Here is a 25,988-nt window from a genome sequence, read left to right as displayed (position 1 = left end):
TATAGGAATATCATAGATTTATTGATTTACATACATTTTATGCAGGATATCAACATTAGAAATGGTGGCATGTGGAGTCATCGGTGGTTAATTGGAGGTCCAGGCATTGCTTTTGCACTTAGGTCTAGGATGCCTAAATTTTCCCAGTCCTACCTAGAACCAAACCTATAATGAGCTATTTACAAGGACTATCTATGGGGAAGAGAAGCTGGTGAGACATTTGCACTGGGTGCTGGGCCACCACACATTGGTCAGGGTATTTAGATACAGGCCTAGAGCAGAGAACTTTATGGTTTCCCCAGGTGAAGGAAAGCCTAGCTATGACTATGACCAGGCAGCCAGTATACTCAGCCTACTACAGCCAAACTGAACCCTTCACCCACCAGACCCATGCAGTCAGAGGCATCCATACATAGTGCTCTGCCATCCATCAAGACTTTTATAAAATCAATACAAGAAATTTTTAACAAATGTTTGAAAATCCACAAATTGCTGGGACTGTTCCTCCGTCTAAACAGGTCTAATCTTCATTTCCACATGCTTGTACGAGTATTTATGCCCTCTTGCAAAATACCAGTTGATGCCATCTGCATAGGATGTGTGCTCTCCTAGGTGGTAGAGTCCATTAAGATTTGCCTTGTGACAATTGCCATACCACCAGCCACCTTTAAAGATTAAGGAACAACTGCCCTCATTAGTGTCGTTGTCTTCATCTTTAGTGCTAAACTTCATGTTGTTTAGTTCTCCCATAGAATCACCTAAAAAATTACAGAGACATATCAAATATCAGAACATTTTAAGATTTACCGGCCTTCATCCGGACATCTATTGACTTTATTCTATGGAAAACTTCACTATATACAATTAGATACATACGTAGTAGAATGCGGACCCGGTAGCAAAGCTCAAAAGGCAAGCCTAATTATCATTTTGCCAACAAGGACTGAACCGTTACTACCATACGAGGTTGACCTTGCTGTACTTGGGATGTGACTTTGCATTCATACGAGTGGCAGCTGCATCCTATTAAGTAATTACATTTGCATTGTTTCTTCTGTCTTCATTAGTAATGTCCGTGCAGTAATCCAAATTGTATGGCCATTACCAATGAGGACCGAGGAAACAATGCAGATGTATGGTAATTAATTAATGGGAAAACAGCTGCAGCTTAAATGGCCAATTGATACCTGGCCATGCTCATACCCAACGGCTTTTCCTTTACTCACCACACCACTCCCTTTTTATGACCCTAAGCCATTTCCTCACCCCCTTATTTGTTCAGTCAAGCAGTAACAAAGGAAATGGGTAGAACCAGGGCTGGACCTCCTCCTTTCCCTATAGCAGCCACAATTAACGTTTAATTCACTTAAAGGGTTTCTCTACTTTGGATAATTCTAGCTTGTTAGAAAGTTCCTTTGACAGTAAACAAATCACATAGCAGACAACTTGACCAAATTGCATCTCACCTGCAGTTCCTTTCTGATAGGCTCCAAGTAATAATTTATATTTCTCAGATTCATTCAATACTTTGAAGCTTGAATACTTGGCGAATACTATTTTGCCTTCAAAATCTTGTAGATCAACACGTAATTCCCATGTTCCTGGGGATAGATAAAAACAGAATCTTTTAGAAGCTGGAAACGAACATACAGTCATGTGAAAAAATTAGGACACCCTTTGAAAGCATGTGGTTTTTTGTAACATTTTTAATAAAAGGTTATTTCATCTCCGTTTCAACAATACAGAGAGATTAAAGTAATCCAACTAAACAAAGAAAACTGAAGAAAAGTCTTTTCAAGATCTTCTGTAAATGTCATTCTACAAAAATGCCTATTCTAACTGAGGAAAAAGATAGGACACCCTCACATGTATTCCCTCTTAAATTGGCTCAGATCTCACACAGGTATATCACACCAGGTGCACATAATTAGTAGATCGTTACTCTGCATGTTGAATGAGGCTTGCCCTATTTAAACCTCAGACATTTAGTTTGGTGTGCTCCTGACTGTTGAAGTGAGAGTGAGCACCATGGTGAGAGCAAAAGAGCTGTCAGAGGACTTCAGAAAAAAGATTGTAGCAGCCTATGAGTCTGGGAAGGGATTTAAAAAGATCTCAAAAGATTTTGAAATCAGTCATTCCACTGTCCGGAAGATAGTCTACAAGTGGAGGGCTTTCAAAACAACTGCCAACATGCCCAGGACTGGTCGCCCCAGCAAGTTCACCCCAAGAGCAGACCGCAAGATGCTAAAAGAGGTCTCCAAAAACCCTAAAGTGTCATCTCGAGAACTACAGCAGGCTCTGGCTACTGTTGATGTAGAAGTACATGCCTCTACAATCAGAAAGAGACTGTACAAGTTTAACTTGCATGGGAGGTGTGCAAGGAGGAAACCTTTGCTTTCCAAGAGAAACATCGAGGCCAGACTGACATTTGCCAGAGATAAAGTTGACAAAGACCAGGACTTCTGGAATAATGTTCTTTGGACAGATGAGTCCAAAATTGAATTATTTGGACACAACAGCAGAGGACATGTTTGGCGTAAACCAAACACAGCATTCCAAGAAAAGAACCTCATACCAACTGTGAAGCATGGAGGTGGAAGTGTCATGGTTTGGGGCTGCTTTGCTGCAGCAGGACCTGGTCAGCTCACCATCATAGAATCCACGATGAATTCTACTGTGTATCAGAAGGTGCTTGAAGAACATGTGAGACCATCAGTTAGAAAATTAAAGCTGAAGCGGAACTGGACCATGCAACATGACAATGACCCAAAACATACTAGTAAATCAACCAAAGATTGGCTGAAAAAGAAGAAATGGAGAGTCCTGGAATTGGCAAGTCAAAGTCCAGATTTGAATCCCATTGAGATGCTGTGGGGTGACTTGAAAAGGGCTGTACGTGCAAGAAACCCCTCAAACATCTCACAGCTGAAAAAGTTCTGCATTGAGGAGTGGGGTAAAATTTCCTCAGACCGATGTCGAAGACTGGTAGATGGCTACAAGAACCGTCTCACTGCAGTTATTTCAGCCAAAGGAGGTAACACTCGCTATTAGGGGCAAGGGTGTCCTATCTTTTTCCTCAGTTAGAATAGGCATTTTTGTAGAATGACATTTACAGAAGATCTTGAAAAGACTTTTCTTCAGTTTTCTTTGTTTAGTTGGATTACTTTAATCTCTCTGTATTGTTGAAACGGAGATGAAATAACCTTTTATTAAAAATGTTACAAAAAAACACATGCTTTCAAAGGGTGTCCTAATTTTTTCACATGACTGTAGCTACAACAACAGGGCAATGGGCTTGAAGAGCCTTTCCAAAACTCAACTCAGTCCATCAACAAAAAGGGGACGATATAACACTTCAGTCTCAGTGTAAATATTTCTATGCAAACCTAACTGCAGCAAAGATCTAGCATCTTCAGGGAAAGAGATCCGTACAATCAAGCCAGTGCCTGTTGACTGGAACTGACCTGACAAGTAAATATCATGTCTGGGAGTGGCAAGGTGGAGATGGAGAAAACTGTTGATCTAACAAGCATTAGGCCAACAGCTATCTTATGTGTATAGCCCATTTTAGTCCTACATAGTCATTATGTGTGGCCTAGAAGAGATGGTGGGGGGATTTCAAGAACTTTGGGTAGATGAAGAAACCAAAACTGTAACCTAATCTAGTTCCCATAGTTTCATAAATCAGGGAATATGATGAGCAGTGCCCTCAAATAATGGAGCTCTAGGTCAGTTAGTCCATAACAGGCTAGCATCAGCTCGTTATATACCCTTCAGCCTTGGATACAAAGTAATGGGTCGAGTAACGAGGAGAAAAAAATCAATGAGATGATCTACAGGTTTCTCATTACTTGTTGAAGTTATTTGATGAATATTGTCATTCCCCAGCCAAAATTCACTTAGCCGACTTCCAAAGCCTTTCTTATAAGCATTCCAAGTGCGGAAGAAGTCTACTGACCCATCCCAACGTCTCTGTATTACCTAAAGGGAAGAGAAGACCAGATTATCGAGACATACCTACTCGTTGTATCTAAACTAAAGAAATGAATAGTCCTGGTTTCAACAATATAGTCTACAAGAAGGCTACCCGTCCTGGATGAGGAAAAGGAGTAAACACCACACCGACAACGAGGGGGGAAGGAAAAAGCCACTAGGCCTCAAAACTAGGGAAGGGAAAGGGTCACCACCTAAAGAACCTTACTCCTGTCCCTGACTCCTAACTGTATGGCCACCCCGTGAAGGTAGAGATGCACATACACAGGAACCTGGAAGCCCTGGAGACCCTGAGGATCCCTAAAGATATTGGCAGGGCTGAGACAACCTGTTCCTTCCCAGATGAAGGAACAAGCGTCTCCCTGAGGCCTAGCAACAACAACCAAGGGGAAAAGACAAAATACAAACAAGCGAGACACTTAGCTTCTGTTGTAAAAAAAAAAAATGAACAGGAACACAGGGAGAACCACACTCCAGCTTTTTCCAAAATCAAATGAAGCAATCTACCGTATAGTCAGAAGGGTGGGGTCAGACTATAAAGGGTAGAAGTGATGACCACTGAGCAACAGCTGAGACAAGGAAAGTAGTCATTAACTCTATAAACACTGAATCAAAAGAAATCAAGGAGGCTGTTAAAATTCCTCCACGCTCAACCAGTCTCCCTGATCTCCTGACATCAGTCACCTGAGGGACCGTGACACTACCACTATCCTAGAAACTACATGAATCATATAGCAAAAACATTTTCTCTGCTCAAAGGAAAATATGGAGATGCAGCCGCTCTAAGCTATGATTACATTTCATAGGAGAGGATATGGTTGTGATGGATCCACATTTTCCCAATAAATTATCTCCTTCTGACGTCCCGTTCACGTGTTGTATATACTTACAATCCATCCTCCATTATCTGTGTCCATATCACACAGAACTTTCAGGGGCCGGCTGCCATCTGGGTATATGGTGTACCAGTCGCTGAGTACTGCCCCCTGATGTTGTATTTCTTTGCAGTTCCTGGCAGCTAGGAGACATATAGAAAAATTATTTTAGTGAACTTTGAGTTAATAGAAGGATAGGGTTCTCCATTTAGGATTGTCATCTATCAGGAGGAGCAGAAAGCAGCTATAAAGAGCATCTTTCACTCCAAAGGGCCCTATATGTCTGAGCACACAGACATACCATTAACTTCAAAGGAAATTGTGTAATACTTAATCTCCCCTATGGTGGTGCTGTAGGAGAACTGAACACTTGCTGTCAGGTTTCCTCACGGATTACAACTGATCACATTGGGTCCGACCATCAGAAGACCTTGGCATCAAATTATTGTCAGGGGTTCCTTGGTGGAGTAGAAGTTCAGCTCTCAGTAGGGGTCCATTTACGCGGGCAGATAATCAGCCATAACAAATGTAGATTGTCTATGTAGTAAGCTGCGCATTTTCTTCAATTTACATGGTGTAGTTATAATTTATATGTGAGGATGATCGTGGATTCGTCCCCCTATAGTTTGCATAACTGTCAGCAGCACTTCTCCTTCTTAACTGAGGGGATGTGCTGCCGACTAACGATAATGTGATCAACAAGAAACAAGTGTTGTCTCGTTTGTTGATGATTGGTGGACGTGCTTACACAGGACCATGGTCGGGAACAATCACTTGGACGATCATTATCCCAGGTAATGGGGTCTAGACACATAACTTACCATAGACTGGCTTAGTCGACACGCTATCGCCTTTCTCTCCTATAAGAAAAAATATACAGTATATATATAAATGGAAGCGAGGGTTATAAGAGCAGTTGTCCTTCCATATCCTCCCACAGCGCTCAGATAGTTGGCAGAGCATAAAATGTGCTCGTTGTTTGAAAGATCTGAAAATACACGATGGAAAGATTTTTACGTCCTGATGTTTTAAGAACTTTATCCTCTTGATGCCATGTCTAGGAAATAACTACAATTGCAGCAGCCATGTTAGCAACTATAGGGGTCATAATTGTGTCACACAGTCACCCAGGCTTCTTAGAAATCTTACTCCCCTCTTTTCCTTCAGACCTCATGCACACAAAAAAGCCAAGTGCACTGAGTCTGTGCGGAGGCACAAGGAATCTCCACTCACTATATCAGAGAATGGGTTCGCCGGGGGATCTTCTGATACCCTGGTGGGGCTAGCTCAACCTTGTCAATGTGAACAACATGTTATAAATCCATAAAACATATTAATTTCTGACTGTGCAATGGCTGCCCTGCAGAAAGCTTGGACTTGGACTTTCTTCTGCCTGACATTTGGAACCCTGACGTGTCTTCTCGTGTTTGGACCCTGGCTTGGAATCGTACCTCCCTTTGGTTTCTGATTTGCCATTGTTTTTGCTCTCCCGGTTTTGTACCTTGAATGGGACTGAGCTCCGACTAGGCTATATGACCAATGAACGTGACATCACGTGGCCTAGGAAGAGGCTGCAGCACACACCTCACTCTCTCCAAACAGCTGATTATGGGGGTACTGGGAGGCAGACCCCCACCTATCAGATATCTATGACCTGTCCTGAGGATATGTCATCAGTATTAAAAAGCTGGACAACCCCTTTAAAAGTGGAAGGATCCAGAAAGATGGCCTTCACATTATTGCATTCTTTTTATATTATATTTTATTATACATTAAAGTTATTTACTAACCTTTTTTACCAGGAGGTCCAACCTTTCCTGGTCCCCCCATGGATCCCATTTGCCCTGGAAAAAAATACCAATAGACTTATATACAGTGTCGTACATAGAGAACGGGGGCCCCATAGCAAAGGTAAACATTAGGCCCCTTTCTACTTGACACCACCACATCCCTTTGCAAGATCTCACCGTCCATCACAATGGGGTCAAGATCAACCTTGAGCCCCATAGCAGCCGCATGGACTACCCCTATGGTATGTGTGCCCATTTACTTTAAATTCATAGACTTATGAATGTAGAGAGACACTTTATAAGATGAAACATATGGCGATATTCTATAGTTCCATGAACATCAATAGTTATTTGCATTGTACCAACCTTTTTCTCCTGGGGCCCCAACATCTCCTTTTTGACCCGGAAGTCCAGGATGACCAGGGCAGCCTCGAAGAATCGATAATTTGTCAGCGTCCCCAAAGCTTAAAACTTTCACTTCTGTCAATAAAAAAATTACACACATATAAAGGATAACTAAAATATTACAAGCATGTAATAGACATGAAAATGGAAACAAAATGAAGACCAAAGGAATAAATACAAGATACACTCATACACAGTATGGTGAGTTCATTTACTGATATTGTGCTGGTTCCTGACTTTCCTTCATATTAATATATAACATGTGTGGTTAAGGCTGTGTTCACACAATGAAAATCACTAAAAATGGTGCACTACAATGGTAGATGCAATCAACAATATATGGTTAAACCCTCACACTGATATTAAAATGAGACTTTCGCCATTATATTCTTATATCAAGAACCCGCGCACCCCGTCAAGGTCCCTCAATGTGGCAATGTGGACCTAACGCTAACCTACCTATGCCATATGGACAATTTATTATAGGTACATAAAGTCCGACACACAGCCAGCAGCTCCCAGTTACCTCCAGCGTGAAATCACACATACAATGGGAGAAGGGAGGAGGCTCTGAGTCCCACCTATAACTAGGTCATGTGATGCAGGCTGCCCAGGTGCACCTGAATGTTACCCATAAATCTAAATTAAGACACATTGAAACCTGAGGTTGCCACACCTCCATGAATACATATACAAACAAAGTCACAGAATAGAGTGGGCAAAAGGCAAAAGATGCTCAAAACCCCTAATGCTCTAGCGCATTTTTACCCGGGGGAGCAAATCCTGCCCATGTGGTGTTTTGCTAACAGCAATCCCCAGCAAAAATGCATACAATGGAGGATGCCAGTAGCGGACCACATGTACCACAAAAACATCCTACACAGGTCTTAAAAGCAGAAAATGCTCAAAACCCCATATTACTAACCGAGGGAGCAAATCCTGCACATGTGATCCTCTGTGATTGTATGCATTTTTGCTGGGGATTGCTGTTAGCAACAGACCACATGGGCAGGATTTGCTCCCCCGGGTAAATATGCGCTACAGCATTAGGGGTTTTGAGCATCTTTTGCCTTTTTGACCACTCTATTCTGTGACTTTGTTTGTATATGTATGCATGGAGGTGTGGCAACCTCAGGTTTCAATGTGCCTTAAAGGGAACCTGTCATGTGGATATTTGATTATAATCTAACTAATTATATACAATCATTAACTACTAAAAAGTACCTTAGATGTATTCACTTACTGGTGTGACAGATGGTTACCTCATAATACACACACAAAGATGCCGCATGCCGCATGCTAATGAGCTGATTTGAGTCCAGCGTGATGTCATTGAGTCCAGCGTATATTTAATTCAGTGCTATAGCCACTCCCCTGCCCACCTGCTGCTGATTCCTATGGAAACAAACTGTCACTCAGCAGAAGGTGGGCGGGGAGAGTCAGGAGCTCATGAATATTCATGACTCATCATTATCAGCTGGAGCTTTTCAATACAAGATGTTAGCAGATTAACTGGGTCAATTAAAGAAAGTGACCCAGCATTTTGCTAAGCGAATCAGTCACTTATTTATGTTGCCCTTAGTTAGGACACCATATAACTGGTGACAGGTTGCCTTTAATTTTGATTTATGGGTAACATTCAGGTGGTAAAAATACGCTACAGCATTAGGGGTTTTAAGCATCTTTTGCCTTTTGAATACTTTATTCTGTGATTTTGTTCACACAATGCAATCGTTTTGCTTTTCTTTTTCTTTTCTTATGACTGTGGTATCATAAATCTGTGCTGCTGTTGTGATCATTTTTACTAAATCATGGAAAAAACCCACAATGCAATCATAACCTGTGAACACAGCCTAAAGATTAATGATCAGTTGCTCATGAAGTACTCACCCGGACATGACTGATCACTGCTACAGAGCCCGGACACCATTCCCAGCAGTAGTAGTACTGGCACACACATGACGTCCTCGAGAAGTTTACACCGGTCTTGAAGACTCCACATGGACTTTTTAACTAAATTTGTTGTCAAGACCCTTCCCTTTTATATATGTCATGTGCCGCCCTGCACCCCACTGCTGTACTTTCCCAACCATGTCCTTATGAAATATTTCCCAACAGGCTTAAAGGGGTTTTCCAGCCCCTAATATTGATGACTTATCCTGAGGATCTGCGTGAAGCAGGTCTGGCAGGCTGTTTCGGCTGGGAACAGCCTGCTGGATCTGCTTCATGCAGATGTGAAACAAGCCTAAAGCAGTCAATAATAATAATATAATAATAATCTTTATTTATATAGCACCAACATATTCCGCAGCGTCTTACAATTCAGGGGTTCATGTACAAACAGTCATAAATAACATAGCAACAGACAAGTCGATTATTACAACAAGAGGAATGAGGGCCCTGCTCGCAAGAGCTTACAATCTATAGGGGGTGACACAAAAGGTAGAGGTGCTTGTTATGTACGATAGTCCAGCCATCTTGGGAGAACAGGGGAGCAAATATAAAGCCACATGAGCCGGTCAGCAGCAAATATACGAAGTGCTTCTGAGTGCAGTGGAGGCTCAGCTTCAGGGAATGATAAATGGGCTATGGGAGGTTAGATCAAGGGAGGTGATAGGCCACCCTGAAAAGATGTGTTTTTAGCGAACGCTTAAAACTGTGCATGTTGTGATTAAGGCTGATTTCTTGGGGTAGGGCATTTCAGAGAACCGGTGCAGCTTGGGAGAAAGCTTGGAGCCGGGAGAGAGAGGTTTGGATTTTTGTGGAAGTCGGTCGTAAGTCATTAGCTGAACGGAGAGCACGGGTAGGGTGGTAGACAGAGATGAGGGAAGAGATGTAGGGTAGTGCAGCACTGTAGAGGGCATTGTGGGTGAGGACGAGAAGTTTGAATTGGATTCCATAGTGTATGGGTAGCCAGTGCAATGACTGACAAAGGGCGGAGGCATCAGAGTAGCGGTTGGACAGATAGGTGACCCTGGCTGCTGCATTAAGAATAGATTGGAGAGGGGAGAGTCTGGTGAGGGGGAGGCCAATTAATAGTGTGTTGCAGTAATCAAGGCGGGAGTGGATCAGGGCAACAATGAGAGTTTTTGTTGTTTCCATAGTAAGAAAGGGGAGGATACTAGAGATGTTTTTGAGGTGCAGGCAACATGAGCGGGAGAGAGATTGAATATAATGGGTGAAAGAAAGATCAGTGTGAAAAGTTGCCCCGAGACAGCGGGCGTGCTGCCTAGGAGTCATGACGGTGTTGCACACCGAGAGGCAGACATCAGGTTTAGGTAGGTTAGTAGATGGAGAGAACACAAGAAGTTCCGTTTTTGAAAGATTTAGTTTCAGATAGAGAGAGGACATAATGTTAGAGACGGCAGAGAGACAATCGCTGGTGTTCTGTAATACAGCAGGTGTGATGTCAGGGGATGAAGTGTATAGTTTTGTGTCATCAGCATAGAGATGGTACTGGAAACCAAATCTGATGATGGTCTGTCCAATTGGTGCTGTGTACAGGGAGAAGAGGAGGGGGCCTAGGACTGAACCCTGAGGAACTCCAACAGCGAGGGGGAGAGGTAAGGAAGTGGAGCCAGCGAATGATACACTGAAAGAGCGACCAGAGAGATAGAAAGAACACCAGGAGATGGCGGTATCCTTTAGGCCAATTGATTGGACTATGGCGAGTAGGAGATGGTGGTCTACAGTGTCAAAAGCTGCAGAGAGATCAAGGTGAATGAGCAGAGAGTAGTTACCGTTGCATTTTGCTGTCAGGAGGTCATTTGTCACTTTGTCAAATGCAGGGGGCGGATCGAGGAGAGAGTGATCAGAGAGATAGCAGGTAAGGCGAAAGTAGACCAGACGCTCCAGGAGTTTAGAGATGAAGGGAAGATTGGAGACTGGTCTGTAGTTAGTTGTGCAGGATGGGTCGAGAGATTTTTTTTTATTAATGGAGTAATGATAGAGTGTTTGAAAGAGGAGGGGAAGATACCAGAAGAGAGGGAGAGGTTGAAAATTTTTGTTAGGTGAGTGGTGACAGCCAGAGGAGATGCGGGGGGAGGGGGGTGAATAGCACTTTGTGGCTGGGAGCTGATTTCATGACGGATATGTTCTATTTTCTCTGTGAAGTAGGCGGCTAAGTCTTCAGCAGAGAGGTCTGTGATGAGTGCCTGAACTTTAGGACTGTGGAGGGATTGGAAAGTGTCAAAGAGTTTTTTTGGGTTGTTGGACAGTGAGGAGATTAGAGTGGTGAAGTAGGTCTGTTTAGCGAGGTTGAGGGCAGTCAATGAAAATATAAGAATTTGGAGGGCGTGTCTGAGCTACGTCCAAGATGGCGGCAGCTTATCAGAGTTCCTCACCTAGTTTCTGACAAAAGCGACTTACAAAGCTATTTCAGACACTTACCTGCCCCACAGTCCACCCAACTGACTGTGGAACATCTCAGGAAGCAAGCCATCATGAAAGGAAGGAAAAAGAGGGAGCCACCAAAGCATCTTGCAGACTTCTTCATGACGGCGAGAAAAGAAAAAAATGGCGCCGAGGCAGAGCCCCAGTTCCTCACGCAGCAGTTTCCTATCAAGCTCATCTAATTATGGTGATAACTATAAAATAAATCAGTCGCAACACAGCAAAAAATCAGCCCAATCATCTAAATAATCAAAAGGAACTAGTTCCAGAGCATTGAAAACAAGAGCTTCCTTAGCTCATCTAACCTGACTGCACCATACAAAATGCACTAGTTGAATACCAGGAGGATGTCGATGATGTACTACAGCTGAAATCTCTCACAGTTAGGGTATGACCACACGGCACGGTCGTGATCTGGTCGGGTTGTGGACGTGCTGCGGCTTTCATTTAACTAATGAAGACCACACTGTATAGTCGAAATATATCAACCCAGTGGCCATTAACAATGAAGACCAACTAAACAGTGCCGTCTTCATTAGTTAAATCTGAGGCAGCTGTGGGATAATTGGCCTCATGGTTCTTGACCACATCACAGCCACAACCCGACCGGCTCACAACCGTGCCGTGTGGTCGTACCCTTAGAAGTTCAGCCAAACAAAGACCTAGGATGGACACTTTTACCGTAGATCAGGGGTGGCCAACTTGACAGACACAAAGAGCCAGAAAAAAACAATGTATGACTGCCACAAGCTATACATTTACACAAACATGCGTGCACATGACAGTATTACTGCAATTGATTTATCAAACATTTAATAGTGCATTTAAACCACCTTTCCTACCTGTAATGTAGACAGCTTTAGTGAGACTTCTGGAAATCTTTGTTTTTCACAATGTGTTTCAAGATGACATCCCATGCACAGATGACACCCTCATGGTCTGATGACCGCCCATGCTCAGATCACTGCCCTATGCTCAGATGACTGCCGTATGCTCAGATGACCGCCCATGCACAGATGACACCCTCATGCTCAGATAACACCCTCATGCTCAGATGACCACCCATACTTAGATGACCGCCCATGCTCAGATGACTGCCCTATGCTCAGATGACCGCCCATGCTCAGATGACTGCCCTATGCTCAGATGACTGCCCTATGCTCAGATGACTGCCCATGCTCAGATGACTGCCCTATGCTCAGATGACCACCCATGCTCAGATGACAGCCCTATGCTCAGATGACCGCCCTATGCTCAGATGACTGCCCTATGCTCAGATGACTGCCCTATGCTCAGATGACTGCCCTATGCTCAGATGACTGCCCTATGCTCAGATGACTGCCCTATGCTCAGATGACCGCCCATGCTCAGATGACTGCCCTATGCTCAGATGACTGCCCTATGCTCAGATGACTGCCCTATGCTCAGATGACTGCCCAAGCTCAGATGACTGCCCTATGCTCAGATGACCACCCATGCTCAGATGACAGCCCTATGCTCAGATGACCGCCCTATGCTCAGATGACTGCCCTATGCTCAGATGACCACCCATGCTCAGATGACAGCCCTATGCTCAGATGACAGCCCTATGCTCAGATGACCGCCCTATGCTCAGATGACTGCCCTATGCTCAGATGACTGCCCATGCTCAGATGACTGCCCTATGCTCAGATGACCACCCATGTTCAGATGACACCCCTTGCTCAGATGACCCCACCCCACCCCTATTCTGAGATCACGTGTGGGGGGTGATTTTACATAGGGGAGATGTGAGCACTGGGGAGGCTTATTTTGTGGGTCTGATGAGGATTTGGGGGGTCTTATCTGAGATCATACCACTCCCATGTCAGATAAGACCTCTGTGTAGGAGGCTTATCCTACCTCTGCTGCCACTGCTCTGAGGACTGTGGCGCCCTCTCCACAGTGACCTGGCGTGCACAGCGTGCACCTCCACGTATTAAGGGGGGGTGTACTGCGCCACCAATGACAACCTTTAATACAGATACAGGAGGCGGGTGCCGGCAGAATCACATAGCTGACACCTGGCCTCTATTAGGGTGCTATGATCTCTGGCAGTTAACCCCTCAGGTGCAGCACCTAATGGATTAACTGCCGCAGATCTCAGCTACCTCTCCTAGAGATCAGGTGTGGGCTATATTATTCTGCAGCCAGCACCCGCCTCCTGTATTTGAATAAATGAGAGCGTTAACTTCATTGGTGGCAGTGGCACAGCCCATCCCCTCCTCTTCCCCTCTGTGTTCTCATTGGTGGCAGCAGCACAGGGGGGGGGGGGGGACTGCTTCCTTCTCCCCTGTGCTGCTGATATTTCGATACCTGAGACATCCCTAGTACAGGAATAGCTGGCCAGCTCCCCTATAAGCCGCATATGTAGAGGAGAGCGCGCTCCTCTGCGAGACGCAAATGAAGGTGCGAGCCGCCGGCTGACATTTCTAAGATAGTTAATACTTTTTCTGCAAATTTGATGACCCAAGAGACCGAGTGAGCCATACGGAAAGTAAGATTGCGGAATACTCTGGTGCTCACAACATACTCCTTGATGCCAATAATTCACTTTTAAAACCAAGATAGAAGATTTGGAAGATTGATCAAGTCGAAATAACATCAAATTCAAGGGCATACCTGAAACAATTACCCCTGTAGAACCTCCGCCATACAATCAGAAGCTAATGCTACCCCAGATGCATCTCCTAGATCTGTTGACAGGGTCCACAGACTTCCTAAACCCAAATCAATCCCAGACACCAAGCCTAGAGATGTGCTAGCCCAAAAACACTTTTATCTCATAAAATAAAAAGTAATGGCTTTGACTAGAAAGAATCCCTCCCTACCAGAACCTTCTAAGCAAATTGATTTATATACTGACCTCTCACAAACTACCATATGTCAGAGGAGATAAGTCCATTCCATTACAGCTCTCCTGCAAGAAAACAAAATAACTTAGAAATGGGCATTTCCCATATTTCCCAATATTTTCCAAAATTAATCTTTCACAGAGATGGACGCTCACATGTTCTTCATTTAGTGGAATGTGAGTTCAAGCTGTTAAAGCAATGTGAAATTGATATATCTGGAGCGGAGGTTCTTGAAAAGAAGAAAACAGCTTCCACAGAATCAGAGAAGTAGGGAGACCTGATTATACTGTTCTCCTGCATATATGGGTCTGAAATAATAATTATAATAATCTATATTTATATAGTGCAAACCTATTCTGCAGCGTTTTCATGTACAATCAGAGTCATAAATAGGATAGCAACAAATCAACAATTCAGACAAGAGGAATGAGGGCCCTGCTCGCAAGATCTTACAATCTATGAGGAGATAGGAGTGACACAAGAGGTAACAAGTGCTAGATTTGTACAATTGTCCGGCCATCTTAAGACAATAGAGGAGTAGATATAAGACTGCATGAGCCTTCACCAGACGATATCTGTAGTGCTTCTGAGTGAATATTTGATGATAGATCAGTAGATCAGGTTTAGAAGACTGATGTTGAATGGTGATGAGGGGGACAGTGAATGGAGGAGAGTTAGATCAGGGGATGTAATAGGCTAACTTAGAAAGATATGTTTTTAGGGAGCTCCTCAAACAAATGGATGTTATGAATTAATCTAATTGCTTGGGGTAGGGCATTCCAACTCAGGAGAAGTCTTGTAGACTGGAGTAAGAGGTTCAGATTATGGTGGATGTTAGTTTTAAGTCATTAGCTGAACAAAGAGCAGGTGTCACGGAAGGTGTGCAGGAAACTAGAAAACACAAAATGAATATACGACTGACTGGATCCAAAACTAAGGAACAAAAGGGAGAGCCCTGCATCAGACCTGGCTCTCTCCCTGACTGCTCAGCCTATGCGAAAATCCCAATGGTAGATGATCGCATAGCCTCGTACCTCGACTGTATAACACCTGAACACCCTATAATAGTGAGGGGACACGACCACTGGCTCCCTACACTAGATACGGAGGGAGTCAGGGTCACCTGGGATCCAGCAAACAGAAAAACACAAATAAATGAAGAAAACTTATCTTGTAGAAGACTGAGAAGTAGGAACAGCATGCACACACTCCAAGAAGTTGTATAAACCGCAAAGTGATGCACTATGGGAAAAGGATTTAAAGGGATGCAATCAGTGCAACTACATGACAGCTGAGAGAGGCTAACGAGATGAGAAAATGAAAGCAAAACAAAGGAACCTCAAGGAGGAGGTTCTAGACGTCTGTCAGAGCTTCTCAGATGTCTGGTGGTGACAGCAGGGGTAGGATGGTAGACGGAGATGAGGGAGAAGATGTAGGCGGGGGGGACTGGAAACTAAAAGTGGCCCTGGAAAAAACTTAAAAGTGTCCCCATGTTGCAGGCGGGTCCAAATTGAAAGAAGGCAACATAATTAGACGACAGAAGTAGGAGGGCTGCAATACCATAGGGCAAAACAATATACCTCCAGAGCTGAACCAAATACCACAGAAAAGCACAAAATACTTCCACCTTTGCCACAGTATTCAACTGTATAGTTGTCCTGAGGACGTCGATACAGTTGAATTCAGGACTGCTACTGGCCAGGTGAGTATGAGAGAATCAGCTCATTATGTACCCAGCTTGTAGCCGTGAGGAGGGCTTGGGTGGGTCACCAATTCATTGGCCCATCGGGAAATTTCTCTGTAGGGTTTATGGCCAATCCGCCCCTGGATGTTGGTGGTGTAGCACTGTGAAGAGCTTTGTGGGTGAGGATGAGGATTGGATTTTATACTGTACGGGCAAACAGTGCAATGACTGACACAGGGCGGAGGCATCGGAGTAGCGGTTGAACAGATAGATGAGCCTGGCTGCTGTGTTCAGGATTGATTGGAGATGGGAAAGTTTGGTATGGGGAAGACCAATTAGTAATGAGTTACAGTAATTTAGACGGTAATGGATTAGGGCAACAATGAGAGTTTTTGTTGTTTCCACAGTAAGAAAAGGCCGAATTTTACACGTCTATGTTATACTTTTAACTTTGGAAAAAAATATCTCAATAAAATTCAAATTTACCAGAAAAGGCCAAATTGTAGACATGTTTTTTTACGGTGCAGACGGCATGAGCGAGCAAGAGATGATCAGTGTCAAACAAAACACCAAGTCAGCGGGCGTGCTGCCTAGGAGTGATGACAGTGCCGCACACTGAGACGGAGATATCAGGTTCAGGTAGGTTAGTAGATGGAGAAGACACAAAAGTTCAGTTTTTGAAAGATTCCATTTCAGATATAGAAAGGACATGATGTTAGAAACGGTGGACAGGCAGTCACTGGTCTTCTGTAGAACAGCAGGAGTGATATCAAGGTATAAAGTTGGGTGTCATCAGCATAGATATGGTACTGAAAACCAAATTTGCTGATAGTCTGTCTCATAGGGGCCATGTAGAGAGAAAAAAGGAGAGGACCTAGGACTGAACCCTGAGGAACCCCAACAGCAAGAAGGAGAGGAGGGGAAGCAGAGACAGAAAATGATACACTGAAAGAGCGGCCAGAGCGATAGGAAGAAAACCAAGAGAGAGCAGTGTCCTTAAGGCCAATAGATTGGAGCATGGTGAGTAGGAGATGGTGGTCTACAGTGTACAATTCTGCAGAGAGATTGAGGAGAATTAGTAAAGAGACGTCACAGTTGCATTTAGCTGTCAGGAGGTCACAAAATGGTCTTTCATCGCGTGAAATGATCTTAGGTGTGGACACCTTAATCATGTTTTATGGGAAGCAGATTGTGTCTAAACTCTGCTGACCAGGAGCAATGATTTGGTATTGGGACAAGTGATAGCAGTAGCGATCGCTCATACTATGTTGGTGAATACAGCCCTTCACCTCCATTTTACAAGTAGCTGACTGTTGAGAATAAACGTTTCCTTAGCTGCCAAGGATGACAACTTGCAATTAGATCTCAATTGCTTTAAGGCTGGTTTAGACTGCACAATGCAGCAGCCGATTGTCAGGAAGGAAATAGATTTGGTTGAATATTGGTCTAGGGTGCTAGGCTTAAACAAGTTGGGATTGTTTGGACAGAGTGGGGGGGTTGGGTGTTCTTCCCTTTGTACTGATTAATTGTGGATGTGGGAGTGAGTGTTGTATCTGCTCCACGATAACAATCCACTGTTTTGATTTTTACAGACTTACAAATGGCTACCTATTCAGTTATATCTTGAAATGTAATAGGCCTCAATAACAAAATCAAGTGTTTAACAACTGTGTTTAACTATTTAAAAGGTTATAACCCCATTTTAGTTTTACAGGATACTCATTTGAAGGGGGAAGAATGTGATGGCCCTTAGGAGACAATGGGTAGGACATGCCTTCCATCTGGTATACTCTAATTATGCAAGAGGGGTTTCAGTTCTGGTTGCCAAGTCCTTGCCTAGATATTTCCAGTTGATACATTCTCTTACATGCATGTCTTAAGGGTCAAGATTTTTTGGTGGCTGGTGGTCTCTGCATATATACTAGGAGTCCTAGATGAGCTTATAGTGAAACTGGTCCCAGACAGTCTTTTACTTTTGTTGGGACACTTCCGTGTCACTGTAGATCCTCTTAAAGACAGACTATGTCCTCACTTAACCCACAACAAATCCTAAGTTACCTGGGCAGAAGCAAATAACCTGGTAGTAGTGTGGAGACTACCACGTACCTTTATTAGTGCAGTGGCCGGGTTTATGGTGGCCCTAATGCTACGCTGGGTCTCCCGGACACCATTTGTTGTTGCTCTACAGAAGGGATGGTAAGGCGTGGTGCACCCCAATGGGAAATAAGTCCTAATAGTCAGTGTCTGCAGTAAACCAGTGGGCTTCTTTACTGAAGGAACTTGAGTGCAAAAACAATACAGACAAAGCACTGAGATGGTTTCTTCAGTCTCCTCCCAGACAGAAGAAGGATTCATGGTGAGGAAAGGCCTGAGCCAGCTGTTCTTCCCTTTCTCTCAGGAGTCTGTGGCTAAGTAGTCCAGCCGTCTCTCTCTCTCCCATTGGCCCACTGCTGTGCCGTGGCAGCATCCCAATGGTCCGGGTCAACAAAGGGGTCGTGCCCTTCCAAGTAAGTATATATACTGTGCCGCTATCCAGTTGTCATTTGCAACCTGGCTGTGGTGCTGGCTGCAGCTTTATTGGGCCTTTAAGTGCCCTTTACACTTCTCAATTGGGCAGACAATTGTCAGGTAGGAAGCATTCCTTCCCGATGACTGCTTGCTTGTCAGTGAAAGAGATCTCCTCCACAGTACGGGAGGTACAATCGCTAATACCATCGATCGTCCCCATACAGAATCATTGTGTGCCAGCAGCAGAGCGGTGTTTAGACAGCATGCTCTGCTGCCAGTAAAAGAAGATTTAGGTGACTGCACCAAAGATCCTATTACCTGATGAACAAGTGTTTCGGGCAAGGCTGCACCTAGCCTTTCTGCTGCTTGAGGCGAAAACTAAAACAGCAACCCCCCCCCCATGCCAATTTCTGAACCTAACCCCTTTGCCACAATGAAAGCGCTCATTGCCCATGGCCATTCTGCTGCCCCCCTCTTGCCCCTACCTGGTGCTGCCTGAGGCGATCCCCTCACCTGACCTCATTGGTGGTGCACCCCTGGTTTTCGGGTAACTGATGGCACGTCTACACTGGCAGATTATCTCTAATCTGCCCGACCATCAGGCATTATAAAGTACCCTTTATGGGTCACTGTAAAACTTTGTATGTTGAAGTTTGGTCGAACCGACTCGTTATTCTACCTCTAAAATGGCTGCACCAGTGGCGAGTTGGACTACCTTCGTAGTCATGTCATGCTCAAGTAGTGGACAAGGAGACTTGGACTGCCTACTTGCTACTCTGGTGCAATCCTACTCTTCCACAGCTGCAACATTTGCCTAACTTAGAGTTTTGGCCATGGCACAGGGTGGAGTATCTCACTTAATTATATGAGGAGGATACTCTTTCGATCCTATGATAGTCTGAGGCAGGAATTTAATCTGCTGTGATCTAGTTTTTACAGATATTTTCAGTTTTGAAACATGTGTGGGACCAAGATTGATAGAGGGACTGTGACCTTGGAATGCGGACCAGTGGAGACCATAGTGAGGAAGTTTAATGTTATTAAGATGGTCTCCTCTTTTTACAGTGCGATTCTGGCTGTGCAGGAATCTCCGTTGATGAAGGCTTTCGTTAAGTGGATGATGGATATACCGCGACTGCAGTATTCTCAATTGAAAGAACTAGCTTCTACATGGAGGTCTACTGTACTGTACAGTACTCTGCCAGTATTGTCGAGATATTCATCATTTTAAGAACTTTAAAAATGGGGCTCCCTGAAATGCATTCTCCCAGAAGTAGTTGGTTGGGTCTGGTCTCAGATTTAATCCCTACTAAATATGGGAGGAAACGTCAACATTCTGTAATGTTCTATGCTAGGAAATGTATTCTCCTGAGCTGGAAACCCCTTAAGACCCAATCAATGACATATGCAGCAGTATCTAAAGCGTGTATCTCACACTGACAGATGCAGACAAGGCCACAAATTAAGATTTTTTTCCCGAAATGGGTGTTTTTTTAATTCCAGAATAGCACAGGAGTTTGTAAAGGGTGTATCTCACAATGACAGATGCAGCAAAGGCTGCAAAATTAAGTTTTTTTCCCCTAAATAGGTGTTTTTTTAATAGCAGAATAGAACAACAGTATCTAAAGTGTGTATCTCACAATGACATATGCAACAAAGGCTGCAAAATTCATTTTATTTTGCCCTAAATGGGTGTTTTTTTAATACCAGAATAGCACAGCAGTATGTAATGGGTGTATTTCACAATGACAGATGCAGCAAAGGCTGCAAAATTAAGTTTTTTGTCCTAAATGAGTGTTTTTTTAATAGCAGAATAGAACAAAAGTACCTAAAGGGTGTATCTCACACGTACAGATGCAGACAAGGCCGCAAATTAAGATTTTTGCCCAAAATGGGTGTTTTTTTAATACCAGAATAGCAAAGCCTAAGGCAAACCCGGGTCGGGCACGTTTTAAAAAAATGCTTTTTACTCCTTGAATTTTGTAAGTACAATAAATTGTATACTTACTTTACCACTTGGGTATTGCGCCATGTGCTTCTTTTCTTTGTGAAGGTATTGGTGCTATGTATTGAACGTTTCGGTTGGTGGCAAGACGCTGCAGGAGAGGTCCATAGGAGTGGAATGTGAACAACCATCTGTTGGATCGAGTGTCGAGTCTGCACTGTGTCTTAAACTGCTGATATCAGCGCGGTCCCTGAAATTGCTTGTGGATTTGACTGTTTTAAGGAGACTGAACCTACTCCTGGATAAGGGTTCCGCTGCTTATTTGTGACTGTACACCAAGCTTTTTTTCTCTTTGCTATTTAGTATGTAATGGGTGTATTTCACAATGACAGATGCAGCAAAGGCTGCAAAATTATTTTTTTTGCCCTAAATGAGTGTTTTTTTTAATAGCAGAATAGAACAACAGTATGTAAAGGGTGTATCTCACATGTACAGATGCAGACAAGGCCACAAATTAAGATTTTTGCCCAAAATGGGTGTTTTTTTAATACCAGAATAGCACAGCAGTATGTAAAGGGTGTATCTCACAATGACATATGCAGCAAAGACTGCAAAATTATTATTTTTTGCCCTAAATGGGTGTTTTTTTAATAGCAGAATAGAACAACAGTATCTAAAGGGTGTATCTCACATGTACAGATGCAGACAAGGCCGCAAATTAAGATTTTTGCCCAAAATGGGTGTTTTTTTAATACCAGAATAGCACAGCAGTATGTAAAGGGTGTATCTCACAATGTCATATGCAGCAAAGTCTGCAAAATTAAGTTTTTTGCCCTAAATGGGTGTTTTTTTAATAGCAGAATAGAACAACAGTATCTAAAGGGTGTATCTCACACGTACAGATGCAGACAGGGCTGCAAAATTAAGATTTTTGCCCTAAATGTGTGTTTTTTTTAATACCAGAATATGACAGCAGGATATAACGCTTGATTTTCACACGTACAGATGCAGACAAGGCAGCAAATGAAGTATTTTGCCCAAAATGGGTGTTTTTTTAATAGCAGAATAGCACAGCAGTATCTAAAGCGTGTATCTCACACTGACAGATGTAGACAAGGCCGCAGATTAAGTATTTTGCCCTAAATGGGTGTTTTTTTAAAACCCAAAAAATGATAGCTGTATTTCTAGCTTAAATTGCACACTGACTAATGCGGCAGAGGCTGTTTTTTCAAAACCAGAAAATTATTGAAGTATTTCAAGCTTGTTTTTAACAATCACAGATGCAGCAAAGGCTGCAATATTAAGTATTTTGCCCAAAATGGGTGTTTTTTTAAATAACAGAATATGACAGCAGTATATAACGCTTGAATTTCACACGCACATATGCAGCAAGGGCTGTAAAATTGTGTATTTTGCCCAAAAAGGGTGTTTTTTTAAACCCAGAAAAATAAAACTGTATTTCTAGCTTAAATTGCACACTGACTAATGCGGCAGAGGCCCAAGACGGAGGGTATTGCTAAAAATTGGTGTTTTTTCAAAGCCAGAAAATTATTGAAGTATTTCAAACTTGTTTTAACAATAACAGATGCAGCAAAGACTGCAATATTAAGTACTTTGCCCAAAATTTCTAGCTTAAATTGCACACCGACTAATGCTGCAAAGGCACCAGATATAGGATATTGCCAAAAATTGGTGTTTTTTTAAACCCAGATTATTATTGCAGTATTTCAAGCTTGGATTTCAATGTCACAAAAACACAGATGCAGGTGCACTGAGCTTGCATAAAATGGCCGCCGCCGACCACCTAACTAACAGACGGATAAAAGTTACTTTTCTCTGTCACTGGGCTCAGGGCAGGGTAAAAAGATTGTGCACTGCACCCACACAACTAAATCTATGTAGATCGCTGAGTTCAATTGGAGTTCTGATTAAAGTTTCTTTCCTATTCTCTCCCTCACAGCATCAGCATCCTCTCCCTACACTAGTGTTAAAGGGGATATTAATTATTGATATTTCTTTAAATCTCAATAATTAATATTCATAAATAGGCGTGAATCGTCTAGTGATGACTCCGCCTATTTATGCCTAAATCATAATATATATAACTAACCTAGTGTCACAGTCGTTACCTCTGGCTGTGACCTTCTGTCTATGCTCTCGCTGCAGCTCTGTTCCTGTGTGTTATTTGTGGTTCTTTATGGGTTAACTCCCCTGTGTGTCTATTAGGAGTTAATCCTCTCTGTCTGCTCCATGGGTGTGGCCTCTCTGCTGCACTCACGTAATCTGTATATAAGGCTGAGGTTTCCTCAGTTCTGGGTCAGCTCTCCTGGTGTGTGTTGTCTTGTCCTGCTCCTGTTTGTACTCACTCTCCCATGCTGCTGACCCATGGGATCCCTGTCTGTCTGTCTGTGCTTTGTGGGTTTCCTACTTGTTCATTCCCGTCCTCCTTGATGTCCTCTTTCCTGTGTTTCTGTTATCTGTTCTGCCAGTTATGTTTTAGTTACCTTGTGTGTATTCATGTCTCTGTTCAGCAAGCCCTTGCTGCACCTTTCTTTGCAGCAGAGTGCCATGGGCAAGGCCATGCAGTTTACTACTGGTGGAGCAAGTCCTCCTCTGCTCATTGTCACTCCTGGTTCCTTGCTATGTACTCCTGCTTGTGCTCCTGCTTGTGTTATTAGTTGCCCTGTTTGTATTTGCCTGTCTATGTTATGTTTGCCTATGTGCCGTCGGTACCTTCTGTTGTCCATTCGTTCTTGCTGTCACTGTCTAGTTCACGCTCTGGAGTGGACCCTGGCAACTTCCTGCTGCAAAGCCTAACCCTACTATCTGGGGCCCTAGTGAATACCAGGAGTTGCTTAGTCATGCCCCTCTGGAGTATTACTAGACAGTGGCGCAGTGGGGGTTTGCTCCCACTGTGCTGATGGTACATAGAGCTCATGTTTTGTCTGTGCTGCCTTCCCTGGTTTTTGTTTGTGCAATAAACTCTTGTGTGTCTGTACCTGATTTACATTTGTTTATTGCTTGACGACGTGGTGGTCTCTCCTGGGACCTCCAACTCGTGACACCTAGCTAGGTTATGTTAACTAGCTAACTACCTCTGTTACCTATACACTCCACTGAACTACACTACAGATATTGCTGCGGTGCCTTACTACTACAAAAGACTACACACAGTGCTTAAATAAAAGATATTTATTAAGACACTACACGTTACAGTCTAATATTTGCTTATAAATATATATATCTATATCAATGGAATAGATATATATATTTATAGCAGCACACAGCAATATAAGTACACACACTATAACAACACACCAATACGGTTCTAACTACACCAACACAGTCCCAAGTCCTCCCCAGAATCTAACTACAATTACAATAATACATTTACATTCTCACAAATATCGGTAACCCGCCCGCCTGGCTACTCACTCTCCCTACGGGGTACAAGGGGTTAAACACACAATTGTGGCACTGCAGGGGTAGATACATGCAGGCCAAGGAACACAGGGTGGTTCTGGGAAAGGCAGGGCAAGGGGTAACCCAGGAAAGGGTTAACACCTGTGGCGATTTCAGGGATTCCACTGGGCAGGGATAGAGTACTGGGGTACAGGGACTCTGCAGTACAGGGCTCTTCTGGGCACTGAATGCAGGAGTTAATCTGCTGCTGGGAGTTCAGCAGGGGTTAAGGGCAGCAGCAATGCTGTGGGGTTACAGGGTCCACAGGGGGGCTGCTGGGTACTGAAGGGGTTAATGGCAGGGGGCAGTGAGAATGCAGGGGATCCCAGGGCAATGCAGGGAAGGATAGCAGGGGTTCAGGGCAGCAGGGGTTAAGGAGGAGGGAGGACAGGGAAAGCAATACTTAGTCTTCCAGGGCAGGACTCAGCAGCTGCTTGATCTCTGCCTCCCTTCTCCCTTTGCTCTTTAGTGGAGCAGCTTGACTGCTTGGTTTTCCCCTCCTGGTCTCCTCTGGGCTGGTGGAGATCTTCTCACGCAGCGCCGCCTGTCAGTGCTGCCTGGACTCTTCTTGTCGGGGTTAGGGAGTTTGTTGGAGCGCCGGATGCGCTCTCCTTCAGGGGGGGTACAAGAATTTTTTTACAAATATTTGAAAATCCACAAATTGCTGAGGCTGTTCCTCCATCTAAACAGGTCTAATCTTCATTTCCGCATGCTTGTACGAGTATTGGAGCCCTCTGCCAGTATTCCAGTTGATGCCATCTGCATAGGATGTGTGCTCTCCTAGGTGGTAGAGTCCATTAAGGTTTGCCCCGTGACAACTGCCATACCACCAGCCACCTTTAAATATTAAGGAACAACTGCCCTCATTAGTGTCGTTGTCTTCATCTTTAGTACTAAACTTCATGTTGTTTAGTCCTCCCATAGAATCTCCTGAAAAATTACAGAGACAAATCAAATATCAGAACATTTTAAGATTTACCGGCCTTCATCCTCACATCTATTGACTTTATTCTATGGAAAACTTCACTATATACAATTAGATACATACGTAGTAGAATGAGGACCCGGCAGCAAAGCTCGAAAGGCAAGCCTAATTATCGTTTTGTCAACAAGGACTGAACCGTTACGACCATACGAGGTTGGCCATGCCGTACTTGGGATGTGACTTTGCATTCATACGAGTGGCAGCCGCATCCTATTAAGTAATTACATTTGCATTGTTTCTTCTGTCTTCATTAGTAATGTCCGTGCAGTAATCCGATTTGTGTGGCCATTACCAATGAGGACCGAGGAAACAATGCAGATGTATGGTAATTAGTTAATGGGAAAACAGCTGCAGCTTAAACGGTCAATCGATACCTGGCCATGCTCATACCCAATGACTTTTCCTTTACTCACCACACCACTCCCTTTTTATGACCCTTAACCCTTTGAGGACCGACCAAGGGACGTATTTGTCCCATGTTTTTAATTGCCTGTATCATCTTATTAACCACTTAAGGACCACAGGTTTATACCCCCCTAGTGACCAGGCCCTTTTTTACAAATCGGCACTTCACAACTTTAACGGTTTATTGCTCGGTCATGCAACTTGGCACCCAAATGAATTTTACCTCCTTTTCTTCTCAAAAATACAGCTTTCTTTTGGTGGTATTTGATTGCTGCTGACATTTTTAGTTTTTCTGATATTAATCAAAATAGACCGAAAAAGTGTATTTTTAACTTTCTCTGGTTAAATTGTTCAAATATAATTACATTTCTATACAAGTTTGTCTCAGAATTTATTGTTCTACATGTCTTTGATAAAAAAAAATCCAATAAGTGTATATTTATTGGTTTGCGCAAAAGTTATAGCGTTTACAAACTATGGTACAAAAATTGGAATTTCCGCATTTTGAAGCAGCTCTGAATTTCTGAGCACCTGTCATGTTTCTTGAGGTTCTACAATGGCAGGATAGTATAAATACCCCCCAAATGACCCCTTTTTAGAAAGAAGACACCCCAAAGTATTCGCGGAGGGGCATGATGAGTTTATGTATTATTATTTTTTTCTTCACAAGT

General features: G+C 43.4%; 1 protein-coding gene across 2 annotated transcripts in view; it reads right to left on the bottom strand.

The window, feature by feature from the left end:
• The window catches only part of LOC122919638 (ficolin-2-like), a 33,954-nt gene continuing 7,966 nt past the window's right edge, over positions 1-25,988 (bottom strand). Inside the window, exons 4-11 of one of the 2 annotated variants that reach the window (XM_044268776.1) lie at positions 8,954-9,078; positions 7,025-7,138; positions 6,659-6,712; positions 5,690-5,728; positions 4,884-5,011; positions 3,852-3,981; positions 1,467-1,601; positions 1-758 (exon numbers count right to left, since the gene is read on the bottom strand). In XM_044268776.1, the coding sequence (XP_044124711.1) occupies positions 511-758; positions 1,467-1,601; positions 3,852-3,981; positions 4,884-5,011; positions 5,690-5,728; positions 6,659-6,712; positions 7,025-7,138; positions 8,954-9,078 (973 nt within the window). In that variant the 3' untranslated portion in view covers positions 1-510. Of the gene's footprint in view, positions 759-1,466; positions 1,602-3,851; positions 3,982-4,883; positions 5,012-5,689; positions 5,729-6,658; positions 6,713-7,024; positions 7,139-8,953; positions 9,079-23,642; positions 24,858-25,988 lie in introns of those variants that run through there. The other variant, XM_044268777.1, reaches the window with a different exon arrangement.

Source organism: Bufo gargarizans, chromosome 9 (assembly GCF_014858855.1).
Source record: "Bufo gargarizans isolate SCDJY-AF-19 chromosome 9, ASM1485885v1, whole genome shotgun sequence".
NCBI classification, from domain to species: Eukaryota; Metazoa; Chordata; class Amphibia; order Anura; family Bufonidae; genus Bufo; species Bufo gargarizans.
This window is presented reverse-complemented; position numbering and strand designations above follow the sequence as displayed.